At 35.0% G+C, this 20,334-nt stretch overlaps 2 protein-coding genes across 2 annotated transcripts; both read right to left on the bottom strand.

Moving 5' to 3' along the window:
- Positions 1–11,147: 11,147 nt before the first annotated feature.
- Positions 11,148–14,676, bottom strand: LOC120282808 (TIR-only protein-like). The gene is made up of 3 exons (XM_039289654.1): positions 14,088–14,676; positions 11,476–11,870; positions 11,148–11,220 (listed from the first exon to the last, which is right to left on the bottom strand). The coding sequence occupies exons 1-3, from the start codon at positions 14,127–14,129 to the stop codon at positions 11,148–11,150; spliced, it is 510 nt and encodes a 169-aa protein (XP_039145588.1). The 5' UTR covers positions 14,130–14,676.
- Positions 14,677–14,683: 7 nt separating this feature from the next.
- LOC120282807 (50S ribosomal protein HLP, mitochondrial-like) lies at positions 14,684–18,479 on the bottom strand. Its single transcript, XM_039289653.1, has 5 exons — positions 18,466–18,479; positions 17,838–18,034; positions 17,479–17,502; positions 16,560–16,663; positions 14,684–16,062 (listed from the first exon to the last, which is right to left on the bottom strand). The coding sequence occupies exons 1-5, from the start codon at positions 18,477–18,479 to the stop codon at positions 15,685–15,687; spliced, it is 717 nt and encodes a 238-aa protein (XP_039145587.1). The 3' UTR covers positions 14,684–15,684.
- Positions 18,480–20,334: the final 1,855 nt, after the last annotated feature.

Genomic DNA, 20,334 nt, shown 5'->3' with positions numbered 1-20,334 from the left:
TTTCACTACACCATATTTACCCTTTCCTTGCATTTTTTTTATCTTTAACAGTGTTTTAAAACGCCGCCTGTATGACGAATGGCGTTTCTCATAAATGCCGCCAACACAACCGGGGTTGTCATTGTCGGTAAAGGGGCGGTGTTTTTATATAAAACGCCAGAACATCTCCGGCGTTTGTATTAATAAAACGCCAGTAAAGATCATTTGATTAACTCACCAAACCTGAATCTTCCCCGGCTGTTATACCGTAAAACGCCGCGACAATCGCCGTAACATGCTACCATCTCGCGGCATTTGTGGCGGCGCAATTTGTGATATTTGCTGGCGTTTGTAAAAAACGTCGGGAAATGGTGTACAATGTTTCTTTACCAGCATTTCTATATTTCCCCATCCAATTAATACATTAAAACCACCAAAACCTGTTCTTAAACCTACAACCATGAAACAATTATACCATTCAATAATTTAAATTGCAAACAATAGTCTTCAACAATTTTATCCAAGGTTTTTTACACACAATTGTAATTAGGGAGACATGCAACAAAATTGGTCAAAAAACGGAAACTCAATTTACAAACCGTTTTAAAGTAATGTTTGCAACCTGTTTTAGAGTAATTGACAACATATTCCAAATTAAATTCAAACACCAAATTGAACATAATATCGGTTCAAAGAACAACTAAATTAACCAGTCATCGTTGTTGACCGACTACTTCACACTTGGCATCATCAGTCAATAAAATAAGGAGTACTTGAGCATCTTCAATCATTGAGTCAGCACAAATCTAAACATAAATAAAATAAAAGATGTTATATAAAATAACTACACATGTTATATAAAATAAAAGAACATAAATAAAGTGGGAGCACAAATCTAAACATAAATAAAATTCACAATGATGCTTGCATCTTATGCATCTAAGACATTAAAACATCAACAAAGACAAATCTAAACAAAATAGAAGCCATTCCTCATGACGAAGAAAAAGCTAAAAGTTGAAGCAGACACCTATGTCACACAGTATTTTGAATAAACGGAAGGACACACTCATTCAATCAGGATTGTCATAACTAAACTTTAGAAGCTGCAAATGGAATGAATAACCAAATTTGGCATGCTGAAACTTCTTTGTGAACTTTTAATGGCTGCCCTAGTTAAATGGGAAAATATCCATATATATCTACACATACACATATAATATAGTGTCCAAGTCCAAGTCCAATGGCAATTCAATACATTAATACAGAAATATGATTAAATGATAAGAAATTAATCAAATGGCAGGAAAAGTTAATCATATGAACATGCAGTGCACTGGAGAGAAGCAAAGATGGTACAAAGCTTATGACACAAGACCCATATGAACAGCTAGAGAAGCACTATTCATGCATTACCAATTTGGGCAGAGGACCACAAATACAAGGACCACATCTGGGAAACACTTGATTCAGTTACCAAATGAATGAACCTGGCTAAAATTTCATCCATCCAATTCATTGAGCCAGGTCTGGTCCTGGTCACGTTAGACCATTGATTTAGTCACCAAATGATTTATCTTTTTTTTAAAAAGATAAATCATTCTTTGTGGACTTGGACACACTCATTCAATCAGAATTGTTTCAGACCATTTTACATTTGATCACTCATTGCCTCAAAACATCTCCAAAATATCAAAAATGTTTAAGCATGAGAGTTATGGAAACATAGGAAACAAAAAAATATATAATGAGTGAGCACTAGACCAGTTCATTAAAGGTTGATGCCATGATAGAAAGATCAGCCCCTTTGATATGCTTCATAATTTAAAATTTTCCAGAATGTTAGATGTTCACCTATTCTACTTCACACTTGGCACATAATTAATTGAATTCTAAATGACAGTTCAACATTGCACAGAAGATGTTTATAAATTAATAATGAAAGAATGATGAGTTACTCATAGTTTATGCATGTGAGTTTAAGAGCCACAAGTGAAAAACCAATTTTTTCTCAATACCTGATTGATCATCAACCTGAGCCACCTGTATTAGCTTCTGGTGTAGTTGCTCCAACAAAATGGTTCTGTAATAAAATTGAAATGATCACAAAGAACAAATAAATATATAAATTATTAACATTTCTATTATACCTGAGACTGCGCAGACGATGCACCTATATTAGGAAGAGGGACATCTTCACCTGGAAATCGATTTTGTAGAAAAGTAACAAGAGCGTTGTAATGAGCACGTTCTTGCTCACGATCTCGTCGTTCTTGCTCACACTCTTTTTCCAACTGTTGGACCCTATGCCTCAAACCATTGATCATTTGTTATTCATGTTTTCTCTCCACATAACCAAACTCTGAAATAATTATAGTTCTGTTTGCTCTTTTTCTCTTTTGCCTCAATCGAGAGACACAATGATCCAGTTAGTGGAGATAGGGAAAGGTGATCATATCTTATTTTCAGTACATAACAACCTATTACAAGCCAACAAAGAACAGGCAGCCATGATTTGCAGGGTGCCAAAGCTACTAAAAGCTGAATGCAAATTGGATTCCTAGCCAATAAAATGTTGTCTTGATACCTCCAATTTCTTCAAATGAAGTAACCTCTCTTATCTATATAAAGCAACAGTTGCTGTCTTTTTCAGAAAAATTCCATATCAACATGTCCACCATACACTAATAAATTAGGATTACACTCATCACAAGAAGACAATTTTTGAGTTGTGTTGTGGTTGTGAGTGATGTTGATTTCTGATTAGACATAATAATAAGGATATGAAGACTACAGTGATGTGTTACTTGTCATAAATGGATTTATAGGACAAACAACAAAAAATCCACATGCATTTGATTGCAAGTGAAATTCTCAATCACAATCAAAAATCAAAATCAAAATTGAATTTGGAAAATCATCATCAAGGTTTCCAATCTATGCTACATCAGATGTAGTAAGCTAGGTGATTCAGAAATAGAAATTCATGCATTTGCCGGCATACAAGAAACAAAAATAAATCCACATGCCTATGATAAAATGCAAAAATATTCGCAATCTCAATCAAAAACCAAAACCAAAATCCAATTTGGAAGATCATCATCAAGGTTTCCAATCTATTCCTATATCAAATATAGCAATCCTGGTGTTTCACGAATAGAAATTCATGCATTTCTCTACCTACTAGAAACTAGATAAACATTCAAATCATAAGGAAAAAAAACATCCAAAAAATTGAATTAAAAAAAACCTAGAATCAAAAACACAAAAAAGGCCTATGATCTAATCAATAGCATATAAAGAAATCACTAAATTGAAATTGATAAAAATAAAAATAAAAACAACCTCCTTGCTGAAGAACCTGATTTTTCTCCAGCCATTACCTGCAACCAAATTAAGAGCTTCATTACTTGCACAAGCTTCGTTGGAATTTGAATCATCAGATGATGTACAAATTGAACATTTGGGCTAAACATTTGGTACTTGCATAGCCCTATTGGAATTCTACGATTGTCCATCAAAACATTTCCACGGACACTATCTCCAGTACCATCATTCGTGGCTTCTTCAGACCGGACTACTTTCATGCGTTTCAAGTTTGATCTCGGCATTTCCCCTCTAGCCAATAATGACAAAAAAAATTTTGTTAACAAGAACATGACACACAGCTTTCCTATATAGTAACTAAACAAAAATATTGAATAAACATATAATTTAATTTATACAATTCTATAGAATGCATTATATAACTTATTGAAGAAAAAATTCGTATACAACTATGCATGTTTGACTGTGTGTTTTCTAATGTTTGTATAATAAAATATACAACAGAATCATCCATAGAAACCAGCAAAGCACTTATACAAAGAGCAAGCCAATAAAAAAACCAAACGACAAATAAAACATCAAATCCAAACAAATGAAATTGCACAAGTATCAAACCAGGACTGTATTTAATAGCGGATTTCACACCAGGACTGTATTTAATAGCAGATTTCACAGATAGCAAAATGTAAGGATTATTTTTAGAGTGACATAAATACATATACACATATATTAGAAGTTGACTTATTGATATTTATTTGTTATTGTTTTCCTCACTCACGATAAGCATCATGACACATAAATGTCTTCAGTGAAATCTTCCCGAACCCACTGGCCATCATTATTTGCATCTAATATATTAGCATCACTTGAGGGGAAGCATTCCGTTCTTGGCCCATTCTCTACAAATTCATCCCCCATATCGAACACCTCCCTTGGTTGGTTGCGTATCACGATGGACCAACCGGCTTCTTTGGAATCTTCGGAGTAAAAAACTTGTTTCACTTGTGAGGAAAACACATAAGGCTCGTCGAGGATGTGGTCACCAGTGTGAATTAATCGATTGAAATTGACCATGGTAAATCCATAAGCATCCTTTCTACTTCCTCTACTAGTGTTTACATCAGCCCAATCACAACGGAACAACACGACCTTGCATTTGCCAAAGTAATCCAACTCGATTATGTCATTTATAATCCCATAGTAGTCAACATTCCCTTGTGAAGGATTCACATCCCTAACAGTGGCATAGCTGGTTGTTGACGAGGTGACAAGACACCCTGAGTTTTGTGTTCTTCTAGATCTCTCACGAGATTTAGTATGGAATCTGAAGCCATTGATGATGTAACCCTTATAGCTTTTAATAATCCTGTTTGGACCTTGCGCTAGAAATCTAACTTCCTCAGATACGTCTGCCCGTTTACAAATCTAATGAAGTACATGAATGTAATTAGGCCAAGTAAAAAACTTTATATACATTAATGAAAAGCACAAATTTTCCTAGCACTTACAATTTCTCCCAACCATTCATGAAACATTTCAATAAATTTTTTGTCAATTTCATGGGCATTTGAACGTCGGCCTTGGAATTGCTCCCGCAACTTATTTCTATACTCACTGTAAGGTATGCATGCAAGTTGACAACAATTCATTATTATGTAGTAACTAAAAAACATGAAATGTGTAACTTACAGTTGAAATGCCTCAATGGCCTCATGATGCAATAATTCATAATGATGAGCTTGTGCCCATGATTTTGTATTCAACTCCGTTACGTCAACCTTGCCTATTGGTTCTCCACCACTTGCAAACAAGTAAGGAGTTGTATTTATCTCCTGATTGATTTCTCTTAAGTTGCGAGCAGGTTTATCAAATATGGTATCCACATCAACCATATATCTCGAACAGAAGGTAACACATTCCTCTGCCAAGAATTCTTCCGCAATTGAACCTTCAGGATATCTTTTATTCCGCACATAAGTTTTTAACTTGAGCAAAAACCTATATTGAATACATGTAATTAGTATTATAAAGAGATGTGTTGGGTAATATAATTATACAGAGGCACTACAAATAAAGTAGTACCGTTCAATAGGGTACATCCACCGGTAATGAACGGGCCCACCTAGTTTAGCTTCAAGAGGAAGGTGAATAACTAAATGCACCATTACAGTAAAGAATGAAGGTGGGAAAATCTTCTCCAACTGGCACAAACAAATTGCGGCTCGAAGTTGAAGTTTATCCAACTCATCTACATTTAGAACTTTACCACATAGAATTTTAAGGACATTACAAAGTTCTGAAATTACATGTGTAACTGGCTTTGACATTGATGACCGTAAGGCAATTGGGAGCAAGTCATGCAATAATACGTGGCAATCATGTGATTTTAGAGAATGCAGTTTTCTTTTCTTCTGATTCACACATCTTGAAATATTTGAAGAGTATGCATCCGAGACTTTGATATCTTTCAAAACTTGGCAAAACATGTCCTTCTCCTTTTTGTCATCGAAAATGAAGCAGGGGTAGCCTCGTTCTTCAATTTGAAAGATATTCTGGATGAAGCTCATGGCGAATTCCCATTTCGACCATATCAATTCTAGATTTCATGTTATCCTTTGATTTCCTATCTATGTCAAGAATAGTTCCAACTATATTCTCATAAATATTCTTCTCAATGTGCATGACATCAAGGTTATGGCGTAGTAGGTCATGCTCCCAATACGGCAAATCAAAAAAGATACTTCGCTTTTTCCATAACTCTGCATCATGCGGGCCATCTTCATGTTGGTCATCATCGTCACTATCTACATCACCATCCCGTTGTCTTTTTCTTAAAGTTGAAGTTGTTGATTTACTCAAGTTACATTTCTTCTTTTTTCCATAGATTGGTTGAACATCTTTTAGCATTAGTAAAACGTCTGAACTGGTAGGGATTGAAGGAGGTCCACGTAACTCTATTGTACCATTGAACAAGTTCTTTTGGAATCTGTATGGATGATTTTCATTTAACCACCGACGATGTGCCATGTAACAAAATTTCCTCCCATTGGTTAACCACCTTGAAGAAGTATGTGAAGTGCAACAAGGGCATGCATATTTTCCTTTTGTGCTTCAACCTGATAAATTGGCGTATGCTGGGAAGTCATTTATAGTCCATAGCAAAGCAGCTCGCATGCAAAAATTCTGTTTCAAGGATGCATCATATGTCTCCACATCAGTCCATAACTGTTTTAATTCTTTAATCAAAGGTTGCATGAATACATCAATGTCATTACCTGAACCCTTGTCACCTGGAATAATCATGGACAAAATAAAGGAGGATTGTTTCATTCCAATCCAAGGTGGCAAGTTGTAAGGAATTAATACCACTGGCCAAGTACTGTACGATGTGCTTAACAACTTGAATGGGTTAAAACCATCGGAGGATAGGCCAAGCCTAACATTTTGAGGATCATAAGCGAAGTCCGGGTATCTAGCATCAAACGATCTCCATGCCTTAGCATCGGCTGGGTGTCTCAAGTTGCTATCTTTTTTGCGACCATTAGCATGCCAAGACATATCAGTACAAGTTTTTGAGGACATGAATATCCTCTGCAGTCTTGGTATCAAAGGAAAGTACCTCAAAACCTTAGCCGGTCACTTATGGACTATTTGATCACCATTAACATTTTCATCCTGAGTAGATTCAACAGACAACCATTGAGATGTGCCGCACACATGGCATGACTGTTGACTATAGTTCTCATCCCAATAAAGCATACAGTCATTTGGGCAGCTATGGATTTTCTCATACCCCAGACCTAGATCCTTTATGACCTTCTTTGATTCACGACTATTTGCAGGAATTACGGCCATTGGAAAAAACTCCTTCAAAAAGTCAATCAAGTAATCCAACCCTTTACCAATCATACCACACATGCATTTTAAGTGAAAAAGATGGATACAAAAATACAATGTAGAGTGTTTCGACCCATCATAAAGCTTGCCATTCATATCCTCGAGAAGTTTGTAGAACTTTGACGCTTCCTCAGAAGGTTGTTCTTCATTTAACCCTTGGTGGGTTTCATTACCATCTTCCATTTCATCAGTAGGATGTGAAGCAACAAATTCTGGGGCATCAAGGTGATGTTGCATGTTAAAGGCATCCCGCAACAATTCCTCCGTACCATCTTTGTCCGGTGGATGGGTTGTTTGTCCCAAGATGACTGGTAGAACTAGTTGAAGGAACACTTTCTCCATGGAAAAACCAGCAAGTATACCCTTGTAGAATACCATCACATGCTAAATGATCGAATGCTACTTCACGTGATTGCAACGTACATTCACACATTTTACACATGGGCAAATAATCTTATTATTGCTGCTTGAATTATTAAATGCAAAATCAAGAAATCTGTCAACTCCATCCACATATTCTTGACTTAGTCTTGACTTATTCATCCAACTCTTGTCCATCTATGTACCTTTTTGTTTTTTTTTAAAAAAAAAGATTGATTTGATTCTTAGAATTTGAAAAGCATACATAAATTAATAAATTAATAGAAATTATGGTAGAAATTATTGAGTGGATATGTATCTTACACAAAACAAAACATAATTTTAATGTATGTTCTTACCCAATAGTAAAGACCATTAGTAAACAAGATAAATACAAACGAATAAATAACTCACAAATATAAAATCTACACCCAAAAACCCACTATACTTTTTCACAAATCAAAAAAGTTAGTCAAACTTATGTTCTTGTTTAAGAATAAAGTTGCATGCTTGACATGCTTTCGAGTCTGTATGTTTATTTTTGTAGTTCAATTTCCCTATATGTTTGTAATTCTAAATTACAAGAAGAATGCATACAAAATTTAGCAGCTGGAGGGAGCAACATCATTAACAACAAAACTGCATGAAACAAAAGAAGCGGATGCCCACAAAAACCTAAAGAAAAAAGTTTGTTTTTCTCTCATGATCACAAGCAAAATTTGACAATCAGAGCAAATAAAATAGAGAAAGTAAAACTTTAAAATTCACATATAAATGGCACATCAAAATAGACTGAACATGCATGAAAATCGTAATTAGTTGTGTAAAAGTCAATCCATCAATATCTTCACATATAATGAAATCTATTTATTTGTTTCTAAACCTTTATAAAGTCAACCATGGAAATCTAATAGACATGGAAATGGAGGATGAGAAGCAGAGTGGGGTCAAGCTTTCATAGTTTATATGTTTTTAAATCACAAGTTGGTCCATTGTGGCCAAGAGGAAGCTGTAATGAATAAAGAAAGAACCCACCCAACTAAAAGAAATAGGACTGTTAAATGAATGAAGTCTTGTTAAATTACCAGTAATTATCAAGTCCACTGTAAAACAAACAGGACAGAAGAGTATTAAAACATTGGCGTATGCACAATATTTAGGCTTGTGGATATTGTTATGTGAACAATGTCATATCCAAACCAACAGATAGTAAGAAATAGAAAATGAAATAAAGCCTACAAGCTAAAATTGCACCACCAACCAGATTACCACAAAAAGCATTATGTACATGATTTCAATGATTTTATTAACTTCTTCTAAGCAATTCTTCAGTCAAAATATTGTGTTAAATAGCATAAGTTTGTGCAAAAGGAAAACATCAAACAAAATTCAATGGCATCAATATTTATGACCTTAGCAATGTAAAATTGACAAATACCTAACATTATAAGTAACAAAGGCCAGTAAAGATTTGTGCTGATTATTTTCAGATTAATATAAAAATGAGATCATGGCACCATATAGCTAGGCATTAGTGATGATAAAGTTAGCTGTCCCATACATGCTTAACTCAACTGTTATAGGAGAATATAAGGCAAAAGTAATCAAGCACAACTTATAGAGACAAAAGAAACAATGTGGGAAGTTGGACATCAATCAATCTTAAATGACCACAATCTCACTTCTAATATATGACAAAAATAATTTTTTAAAACATGTCATGGAAAAGAGACAATTAACCAAACAAGAAATTAGAGGGAAAAGATACAATTAACTAGACAAGAAATTTGAGCCATGATTCCCGATACTTCAATCAGAAACTGAAAAAAGAAAGGCAAGGATATTGTAATATAATCAGAAACAATATAAGAAGCCTCAACATTAATCCAACCTCATTGATAGCTGATTCTTTCATCAATATCCTTAAATATTCCATCCAAAAACAGATTCACATGCAAGAATTATTGTCATTTTGAGCAAAATCTATGAAACAAGTAAACAAAATACCCACTCCATAAACAGCCCAATCTCCAAAAACAGCTCCACAATCCACAAAAACCTAAAAACAAAAATCCTGCAAGAATCAAAACTTCATATCCACAGCTCCACAATCCGCAAAAACCAAAACTTGACTTCTAAAATCGAAACACAAACAAGTTCCCCAATCACTCTCATCTCAAAAACCAAGCAAAAGGTCTCCATCTCAAAACCCCAAAAGCATCCAAAAACTCCTCCAACTCAGGCGTCCATCTATCACCAAGAAAGAAGAAAAAGAAGAAGAAAAAAAACAATAAGAGAAGGACCCAACCCTAGGCTGCTATCAAACATGATGTTTAATTATTGGTTAACAAGCATAATTAATCAACAAAGATCACATATAAATATCACAATATAAAAAAACAAGAAAGATGAGATATGCAAACCTGAAATAGGGAGCCAAGCGAAAACCCAATGGAGTAGATGAGAAGGACCCAACCTGCGGAAAACCCTAGCCGGCTATTTCAATTGAAAAGTGAAACCCACCTGTGGAAAACCCTAGAACGTTCAGGTCCAACACAGGAAGTGCAAATCAAATCAATTGCCGATGATTCACTTCAAGGGAGCTACGAAATTAGGAAACTAGGAAAAAATTAGACAAAATTACAAAATTACCCAATCAGTAAGATGGCGATGTCACGGATGAGAAGTTCCCGGCCGGTCGGCGGGCAAGATTGTGGTCGATCACTGGTGAAGATGCAGATGTCAAGGATGAGAAGTTCCCGGCCAATCGATAGACAAGATGGTGGCCGATCGCTGGGGAGGATGCCGGCCGATCGCTGGGGAGAATGAGATTAAGGGAAAGGGCGACAAGCTCACAGGTGTTTAATGAGAACTTACCGGCATTTCACACGAAAATATTGTCAAACGCCGCTAATCTGATTTAATTCCCGGCGTTTTACTCTCAAAACGTAAAACGCCGGTCCAATGAAACACATTACCGACGTTTATTAAAACAAACGCCGCTAATGGATTAGCTTTCTCGCGCCAAATTTTTTTGTTACCCCGCGAAACAATTTGGGCGGCGTTTAAGTCAAAGGCCGCCGTTAAATGTAATACATGGCCAGCATTTATGTAAAACGCCGCGATAAAAATGCCTCGAAAGGCTTACTTAGGTGTAGTGTTTCAGAAGAAAAAAAACCAACTTCGAAAAATTCATGTAATATAAAAATAATTATCATGAAAAATCTCTTTGTTGGTTTTTTTTCTCAAAAAGTATTTTAAGCATTATGGAGTTAATTTGTTGAATGGTAAACAGTCCTTATTGTTTCTTTCCCTTTGTTTAAGCTTAATCCAAACACACAACAGATCACCATAAAATGGTTAGACATTCTCATACTATATATGGTTAACCCCATTTGCACGGTTGGTACATATACTAGTTCTCTTGTGCTCATGCATACAAGATAAATCATCAGGTAGGGCTTTTTTGGCTTATTCAATTCTAATTACAGAAAAAGAATGGGTTAAAGACAGTTGATTATTTTCTTGACGTTAATTATGTAATTGGAAGAATAAAGAATTATCCTCTTGTTAATTTGTCCTCTTCAAAGTCCTCTTCCATGGTTAAGGCTTTTCACCACTATGTCTGCAGTCCTTGTCAGCAGATCAGACCAATTCCTGCCAAGTGGAACAAAGTGAGGAATAAATTATGGAAGTAATGGGCATGCACCCAAACAAGTTCTATTAGAAATATCTTGAATATACATATATTGGTATCAGCTCAATTTTATTTGACATTGCGAAGGTTAAAAAAGAATGACAAATGTATTGAAGGTTTCTTTTTTTTATAAAGGTATTGAAGGTTTCTTGTATATATATATATATATATATATATTATGATTAAAAAAGCGGGGGGAGTTGGTGATTAATTACCCGCTCTGGGAGTCGAAGGAAAGGCCGACCGTGTCCTTGGCTTCTTGAAGAGCCTTGTTGAACCTGGCCATTGTTTCAGTGGAGTTGGTGAGGTTGTCTTGGAGGCGGAGACTGGAGGGTTTGACGTCGCAAAAGATGGGAATGAGCTTCTTGCGGGACTCCACCATCAGGGTAAGCTCATGGAGGCAGTAGAAGGATTCGCAGTAGCGGGGGGAGAAGATGGCGATCCCGACCTCGCACCCGAGCACAGCCGAGTTGATTATGTCATACAACTTGTCCCCCGGTTCCATTGTCCGGTTGTCCAGGAAAGGTCGAAGGTTCAACTGCACCAACCGGTCGTACAGCAGCCCTGCCACGCTCCGTTTGGTGTCCACGCCCCGGTGGTTTATGAACACGTCACACTGATGCTCATCGGCTATGGCTTTTGGCTTCAGCATCGTCATCGTCTCCGTCCCTTGAACACCACCAATCAGAGAAGCTCTTGTCGTTGTTGCGACAACGTCCATTGCGCTAGTTATAACTCTGGAAGGGGAAACGAGTCTTGGCAAGGCACGGTACAGCATGGCAGCCATCTGTCTGTCTGTATTTATCTTTATACCTATGATCTGCTTGCTTTATTTGTTGTGATTGAAAATGGGGATTAAACAAGCGTTTGTGGTCTCTTCATTTGTTACGTCCATATCTACATATATAGAGAGAGAGATAAACATGCACAAATGCATTGTAAATATCAATGCAACCCCTATAGATTAGTCCGTGAGATGCAGTTGTCTCTGACCCTCTGCTTTGAAGGAGCTCATGCTTTGAACGGACGATGGACCCCTATAGATTAATTGATTTTCAAGGGGACATGCATTGGACTACTCTCCGAGTCCCGACCCCGACTGAGCTGCTATATATTTGTTTTTGATTTGTTGCCTTTGACTGTTTCAAAAGAATTGAAGGTTACCGCCTCCCCAAGGAATAATGAAATCAAGAGGAATCGTTGGTCTTTTGATTTTATTTGAAATCCTCAAACAGGCAACAGGCCTGTTAGATTGCCAGCTGGCAGTCACACATCAAGGAACGGAAGGACCCTTCAAAGACGGGATGCGCATATAAATAATAACACTCATAACACACCCAGTCGTTGTGCCGTATATAACAGTAATATACGTCTTGCTTGAAATACCCTGGCCCGCGGTATACTAATGCAGGCTTTCTGTTACTTGTGCTGTGGGTTCTTCTTCTGTTCCGATTTGGTGACCCTTTTGTTCTCACGAAGTGACATACCTTGGTTCGCTTCTCGGCTAAGAAAGTTTGTGAGCTTTTTGGGTCAGTTTTTTTGGGTGAGTTTCTTTCGCTTTTTATTGTTTTGGTTTTATTGAGATCTGGTTGTAGTTGCTTTGATCCTGTCTTGAACTATTGCCAGATGACCTTGTTGTGATGCATCTAAAGTTATCCGTGAAGTTCCTTCAGTTTTGTTAACAGTTAGTTGTTGGATTTCATTGTATTTGCTTTCTAATTGATTGATTGTGATCTACTGCAACGAAATATAGAATAATTTGGAAATAAAAAGAAGGCCTTTATTTTATGTTCTTTAGATCCTTCGTATTTAAGTGCTGCAATATGTATCCTAGATATTGGTATTAAATTAGATAAGCATGTGCTCAAGTCCATAGCAATGCAATTAGTTCTTTCAGAGGGTATCTATCACTAAAGAACATCCCTCTATTGACAAACCCTGTAAGCTTGCCAATATGAGTTGACTTGGCTTAATTGCAATTAGATATGTGACTTGACTTGACTGCAATTATGGGTTTATTGGATAATTTGTAGATGGTTCTTGAAAGTTAAAGATTTCTAATAATGCGGTTGTTTTCATATGCTTCAGGGTTTTTTTGCCAAGAAAAATGCTAATTATCTTTGGTGAAGTACTTGATCGTTAGGTATCTTTGTTGATTTATCAGAATGCCACACAGTGGCTCTAATATATTTTGTTGAAACTTGAGGTGTATTTGGAAAATTTGGAGTAATTAAGTAACAAGTCAGTTAATCCATCTTATTTGTCAAAGAGCATCAATATCTGTTTTCTCTACGAGGAATTGAACATAATGTGAACAACGCAATTCACAATATATTTGAAGGCTAAAAGCTTGGGAATTGACACAGATTGATTCTTAAGGCTTCATTTTTCATGTTATATGACAGTGGTTGGATAGTAAAGCTCATTATTGTGAACCATGAACAATAAGAGAAACATATCAAGGGCACAAGCATGTGAGAAATTGTGTTACTGGACAAGTCAGTTGAATATATGACATTCAAACAAGTTCCTTTGGCCCAGTGAGGCATATTAATTATGCTGAAGGAGATTAGAGGAGGTTTACAAGTGATTTAAGTTGAAGCAGAAGTGCAATTAACAATTTCTCATTGCATGTTATTGACGTTGAAAGAATACTCATGTTTCTATCCTGCAACATGATAATAGCTTTTATTTTTTTAACCCTTATGACCACTATCCTTTCTAGATATATTTTCAGTATTGGTTTATGGATGCATTTCTCAGGAAAATGCTGTACTTGTAAGGAACTTTAAAAAATAGATTTGAAGTCAAGTAATATAAGTGTGATGTGATATGATGAAGCAGTAGGTGTTTTCATTTTGTCAACCATTGTTTTTGTTTTCTAAGTGTGATGTGATATGCTCAAGGAAATACCAAATTTCCTTGCCTTTGTCTTTTTTCTCTTCTGATCTATTAGTGTGTATGCATGCTATAATTATGGAAACAATTTGGGATACCTAATTGCTAGGGATAATCCTGTTGCTAACAGGTCTATTGAGCGCGGGAACCAACAACTACTAAGAAGCTTTAGATCATTTGCATAGATGTTTGACTTAGTAGGAGCTCATCTAGTGAATGTGGTAATAAGCATGTGGAATACACCACTAATAAGAACTAATAATAGGCATCTGATCAGTAGTGTGATATGGATGGTAGTTTGAACTTTTATGATAATTTACTGTTAAATCAGGACAATGAATTTAGCAAATTAATGACTATTATGATAATTTAATGCAAGACAATGAATTTAGCAAATTGATGCCAAACGGGACCAATTCTTAAAATTCTGTGAGTATTTATTTAGTTTTCAATGCAAAGACTGGGATCATAGTTTTGTTTTTTTAGCAATTGGGTATTACTGACTAAGTAATCATGTAACCAACAGGTGGAGCCGTGGAGCATACCGAGGCAGGGGCCGTGGGAATGGGAGTTGGCGTGGCCGTGGTGGACGTGGCTTTGGCCGAGGCCTTGAGAGAAAGCAACCCGTCGAGAAATCAGCAGCTCAATTGGACAAAGAATTGGATTCATATCACGCAGATGCGATGAATACGTCATGATGGAACAACACCCATTTTCAAGTCCAATAGTTCTGGCTAACGAGCAAGACTAATGCAATGATATTTGCTTTGTTTGCTGTGCTAAGTTTCAGATATGCAGTATTAACCTTTGTAACTTAGTATTCTAAAAGTTTTTGCTGTCTGCTGGTGAAAATCTCGATCTATTTTTCTTAACTTTATTGTGACCACGGCGAACTCGTATGTTGCTTCGTGGATTGTATCGTTCTGGTCTTTTGGAAGAACTTGGCTTGAAATTATGGTTTACATGTAATACAGATAATAGACACTAGTTTTGTCCATCTGTGGTGTTATGTGGATCACTTTTATCATTATTTTTTCCATCAGGAAAAGTGTGTCCAATGCGCGTTCTTCAAATTATTAAGTGTTAAATAAGATACGGATATATTGTTTTTAGCATATAATAATATATATGTGTCTATATATATATTACTAATGATCACACCCATTTAGGCATCATCAAATGCTCACAAGTGACATCCATGGAAATGAGATTTATTTTATTTTCGTTTATTTTTTTAATTAAATAATCAGCATTCAGTTGCATTATAAGATAACATAGATCCACGCACCAATCAAAATTTACTGCTTTTTTTTTTTTTAATTTACTGCTTTTCATAGTGTGATTTTACACATTGCAAAATCAGTAATCAAATGACAGTTGTAATACACATTAACAAATGCAAAACAAATGTCTACTTTTATTTTCAGTTTTTCTTTCAGGAAAAAATTTTCAGTTAACAACATTCATTCGCCAAGCACATAGAAAGACCAAAGAGGACGTCCAATAAAGAAAAAAGATGATATAACTCAGGCTATGTGCTCAGCCAATGTTAATATCTTCACATGTTTCTTCTCCCTCAGTTCATGGGGTACTGGACCAAAGACCCGAGTACCGATAGGCTCTCCCTGCTTGTTGACGAGGACGACTGCATTATCATCAAACTTAATTTCACTGCCATCACAGCGACCACGCTGCATGGCCGCACGAACAACCACACCATAAACAACCTCTCCTTTCTTCACCTTACCCTTTGGTTGTGCTTCTTTAACAGAAGCGATAATGGTATCACCAAGTCGTGCACCCTTTCTCCCCTTCAATGCTTGGATGCACATAACCCGTTTCGCGCCAGAGTTGTCCACAACCTTCAGATTCGTCCTCATTTGTATGAATGTTCTTTGCTGTTGCTGCCATAAACCAAAGTGGAATTTTAGCCCTCTAATCAGGGAAACGTTGTTGAAAAAACATATTTTCCAATATCTCATCCGCAACTGGGAATGCAAATTGAAACTAAAGTGACTTATATTGGAAGGCATCAAATAATAAACTAATCCAACCGACAATGGTGTGTAAAATAGATTTGCTTATATCAGCAAAGACCATTATATACCTCAAAATACTTAACAAAATCAGGAAAATCCATCTTAATCTGTTGAGTTTTAGCTCTATGAATCTGATACAAGTTTCTGATATGAATTTCTACACAAGAGATCATGAACTAGAGCAAAGAATAGTAACATCGAGCAATGTTTCAAATAGTTCAGAGATGGTAAGGTAAGAGTTAATCTAGTAGACATGCATCAACATAGGAAAAAAAAAATGTATTGGGAAACTTAACTGTTAGTCAAAATAGACAATAGAATCCAAGAGTGATAAATGCAAGAAATGGAGCACAATAGCAAACCTGATAGAAAATAGTGTTGCAGCTTGGCTGTGCAATGGTCTCACAAGGCTTGCCCAAAATCCCAGATAAGTTGTTCCCAAAGTGCCTCAACAAATTACCACCCACTGATTACTCCAAAAAACAAAAAATTAAAAGATTTAATCTTTTTAAATCAAATCAGCATAGAAGAGTGTTCTAGCTTACTCAAGTGATTAAAAAAAAAAGTAAAACTAGTACCCTCTATAGCTTGAAGAACAAATAGCATATCACAAACTGGTCAAGGTTCTAACTATTCCAACATCATAGTCACTCAATATTCAATACAATCTACCCTTTCAGTCACCATTTAACAAACCAAACTCACCTCAAGCTTTCTTCTATAAATTTTTTCTCTCGTTTGTTAATGATTAATAATCATTTTAAGCATAGAAAGCCAAACATTTATTTAAAAATAATATTTCTAGACATTTTCTAAAGCTGCTCATGGTTTCACAAATTGATAACTGTATATTAACATCATCAAGACAACCTAAATGGTTCAAACTCTAAAAACATTAAAAACATCAAGACTCAATGAACACAAAAAATGGAAGAAGAAATTATTCATCTTACTCAAAGATAGTTAAGCATTTCTTCTTTAACAATTATATTTCTATATTTTTCTTCACCCCCTCAAGGATTTTATACACCCATACCCACACATTAATCTCAAAGGCATTAAACTAAGCTCCTTCAAAGAAATGACAATAAAAAAAAAAATAATAATCAATTTTATTGTTTAAACACCTGAACTAGCAGGATCAGAGAACCCAATCTATCGAGACATGCTCTAATTATTTATCAAAGAAACAATAAAAATGCCAGTTAAAAAAAAAAACCTTTTGGACAATTACAATCAAAATCTTTTCTGATAATCCAGTATTCCACTCAAAGTGCATACCTTTGGAGTATTTTTGGGTATAGCCTGTGAAGAAGCAAACATACAGTAACAATTTATTCAGATTCAATGAAACTTTCAAACTACATGAGAAACATAACAAAAAAATGATCACATTTATTAAAAAAACATAAAAAATAAACCCTAATAAATTAGAGTGCAAAACAAATTATCATCTAAATTTACAGCAAGGTCTAGTGTGGATCAAAAACAATAAATTCAGAAACTAATTAAACACTGTTAATACTGTGAGATTTTGGTCAAAATGCAAAGCATATAAATTTGCGCATCGATTATAATAAGAGATTACTGAAATACAAATCGGAATGCGTATATCTCGTGGGAAGTTGGATGAGGGTTACCTTTAACAGTCAACGAAGCAGAGGTAGTCGGCGAGAGCCGACGGTCCGGCGCCGGCGGAGAGCAACGGAGGGTAAAGAGGCGGCGGCGGCCGGGATATTGAATGTAGGGATTGGCGAGCGTGAGGGGAAAGACGTTGTAAAGATGGAGCCAGGGCACATGCCAAAAGACATAAAACGCAAAATAAAATACTAGCCAACTAAAAGAACAATAACAAAAGACAGAGACACATCGGACTCAGACTTAGCCCAAACAAACTTAAGATGACCTAGCCAATGAACTAGTTCATCGCCTCCTCGGCGAACGACTCCAAACTACGTCGAATAGAGGAAACAAGGTCTTCAAGCTTCTTTTGCCTCCTTTTGACTCTGCTGAATATCATGAAATAATCAGGCGATCACATTTCAAAATAATGGTAATAGCAGGCACAACTTTATCATTGATAATTCGATCATTTCTGGCAAACCAAATATTCCACACAATACTCCCTCCGTTCCTTTTTATCTGTCAAGAATTTCACATACCAAGAAAGTTGGTTATTTCACATAATTTAATAAAAAATTAGTTATCTTTCCAAAATTACCCCTAATTTATATACAGATAAAAAAGAACCGAGGGAATAGCTTTCACCTCCCAATCCCCATTTCCTTAAACGGTGGCCTTACATGGGTTCACCAAGTCCCCCAGCTTTGACTCATAGACGGCGGAAGATTAGATAGATGTACATGGAAAAATTAATACACCTCCTTTTTGAAATCCACAAACTATTCCTTAATTTCTTCATCAATAGTGGGTTAATTTGAAGATGAAATTACATACATGCCCTGCAAACCAATGAGGAAATTTTAATCACTCACGAAACAATAACCAAACAAGCCATGACACTTTCGAACAGGGAAAAGTCTAGGGTCGAGAGGCTTGAATATGGTTTAACCGGGTTAAACATGATTTTATAAATAAATATAATAAAAAAAATTATAGTGTATTAAATAATAAATTAATTTTAAAATCAAATGCACAAAGATATAAAACAAAATAATTCTCATCTCATATTTAAAAAAATAAAGTGGACCACACAAGTATTTGAGTTCGATTTAATTGGGTCGGATCACATGGGTCAATTGATTCTTGCTACACAAAATAGGATCTGGCTACAAACTTTTCCGCAAAAAACACATTGATGCATTTTGCATATATTTCAAATATCTCATGTTGTGGGCTGACGGCAAAGACAAAAAAATATAAAAATTAAAAAGGAGGGTTTGAACCAAGTAAAAAATTGTTAAAAAAACTAATTAAGATGATTGAAAGTTTAAAAAACTAACAAGGTTGTGTTTGATTACAACATGGAAAATGGGTGGAAATTTTTTTTCATAAAATATTTTTTCATAGAAAATAAAAAAATAGTTGTTTGATTGGCATTTTTCTGGCTAGAAATCAAGCATTTTTAATGGAAAATCTTATTTTGTTGTTTGATTGCTCCTATTTTCCATGGAAAATGTTACATTGAAAATTTCTCATTTGTTGTTTAATTGCATCAATTTTTCCCCGAAAAAATTAACATTTTTCATTGAAAATTTTTTATATTCTCCAATGAAATTGTATTCTTTTTAAATATACTCAAATATTAATAGATCAAATAATAATTTTTTGTAAATATTTAAAAATATATTATGTTTTAGATTATCGGTATTAATCTATTAAAAAAATTTATTTTTTAAATAAAAATAAAAATCCTAGAGAGAGATAGAGATATTTTAAAAATTTAAAATAAAACCAAAATAGAGAAGGAGAAAAATAAAAACGGAGAGAGATAAAAATATAAAAAGAGAGATACCTAATGTATAAAAAAAATTGATTTTTTTAAAATAGAAATAAAAAACCCTCTTCCCTTGCCAGTGCCTTTGTTCTCAATCTTGTTGTACTAATTTGATTATTTTAATAAATAGACATTCAATGTTATATTATACGAGAAAAGAAGCCGACGGATCAAATCTATTATGCTTAATTAATAAATACAATTGTTATTAGTTAGTACTCCTTAGTAATCTAATTATCAGAGTATTTATTTATTTATTTAATAATATTTGTTACGATTTTTATCTCCAACAAAGTACAAACTTTTAAAACACAAATTTCTCGAATATATGAACAAAGATTGAAAATTCACAGGCATATGTGTAAAACAAACCCCTAAATTAGGCATTCACATGGATTTATGATCTTTGATGGCACCAGCTTGAAGCTCATAAAAAAATTTCATATTGCCCGTCAATTTATTTTTTTTAAAATAGCCCCCCTTAGTTTTCCATGAAAAAGTTTTTTCTGGGTTGGGAAAGGAAAACTTTTCTACAAATTTGAGGAAAAAAATGGTCATGTGACCAACTTTGTAGAATATTTTTTCATGAAAAATTTTTACAATCAAACAGCTCACTTAACCTGAAAAATCTTTGATAGAAAAATTTTTCATGGAAAAAATAGCCAATCAGACACAGCCTA

This window comes from Dioscorea cayenensis, chromosome 18 (genome assembly GCF_009730915.1).
Source record: "Dioscorea cayenensis subsp. rotundata cultivar TDr96_F1 chromosome 18, TDr96_F1_v2_PseudoChromosome.rev07_lg8_w22 25.fasta, whole genome shotgun sequence".
NCBI classification, from domain to species: Eukaryota; Viridiplantae; Streptophyta; class Magnoliopsida; order Dioscoreales; family Dioscoreaceae; genus Dioscorea; species Dioscorea cayenensis.
Note: the sequence above shows the minus strand (reverse complement) of the source record. Positions and strands in the feature narration are given on the sequence as shown.

Coding starts and splice junctions, on each gene's coding strand:
- LOC120282807 (XM_039289653.1), bottom strand. Junction 17,503..17,837: donor TGCTTCGTTGACTGTTAAAG/GTAACCCTCATC, acceptor GCTTCTTCACAG/GCTATACCCAAAAATACTCC. Junction 16,063..16,559: donor GCAACACTATTTTCTATCAG/GTTTGCTATTGT, acceptor GGTTTATGGCAG/CAACAGCAAAGAACATTCAT.
- LOC120282808 (XM_039289654.1), bottom strand. CDS start 14,129: ATGGTTGACAAAATGAAAACACCTACTGCTTCATCATATCAC. Junction 11,871..14,087: donor CTACTGCTTCATCATATCAC/ATCACACTTATA, acceptor CATCAGTGTGAC/GTGTTCATAAACCACCGGGG. Junction 11,221..11,475: donor TCCTTCGACTCCCAGAGCGG/GTAATTAATCAC, acceptor TCCACTTGGCAG/GAATTGGTCTGATCTGCTGA.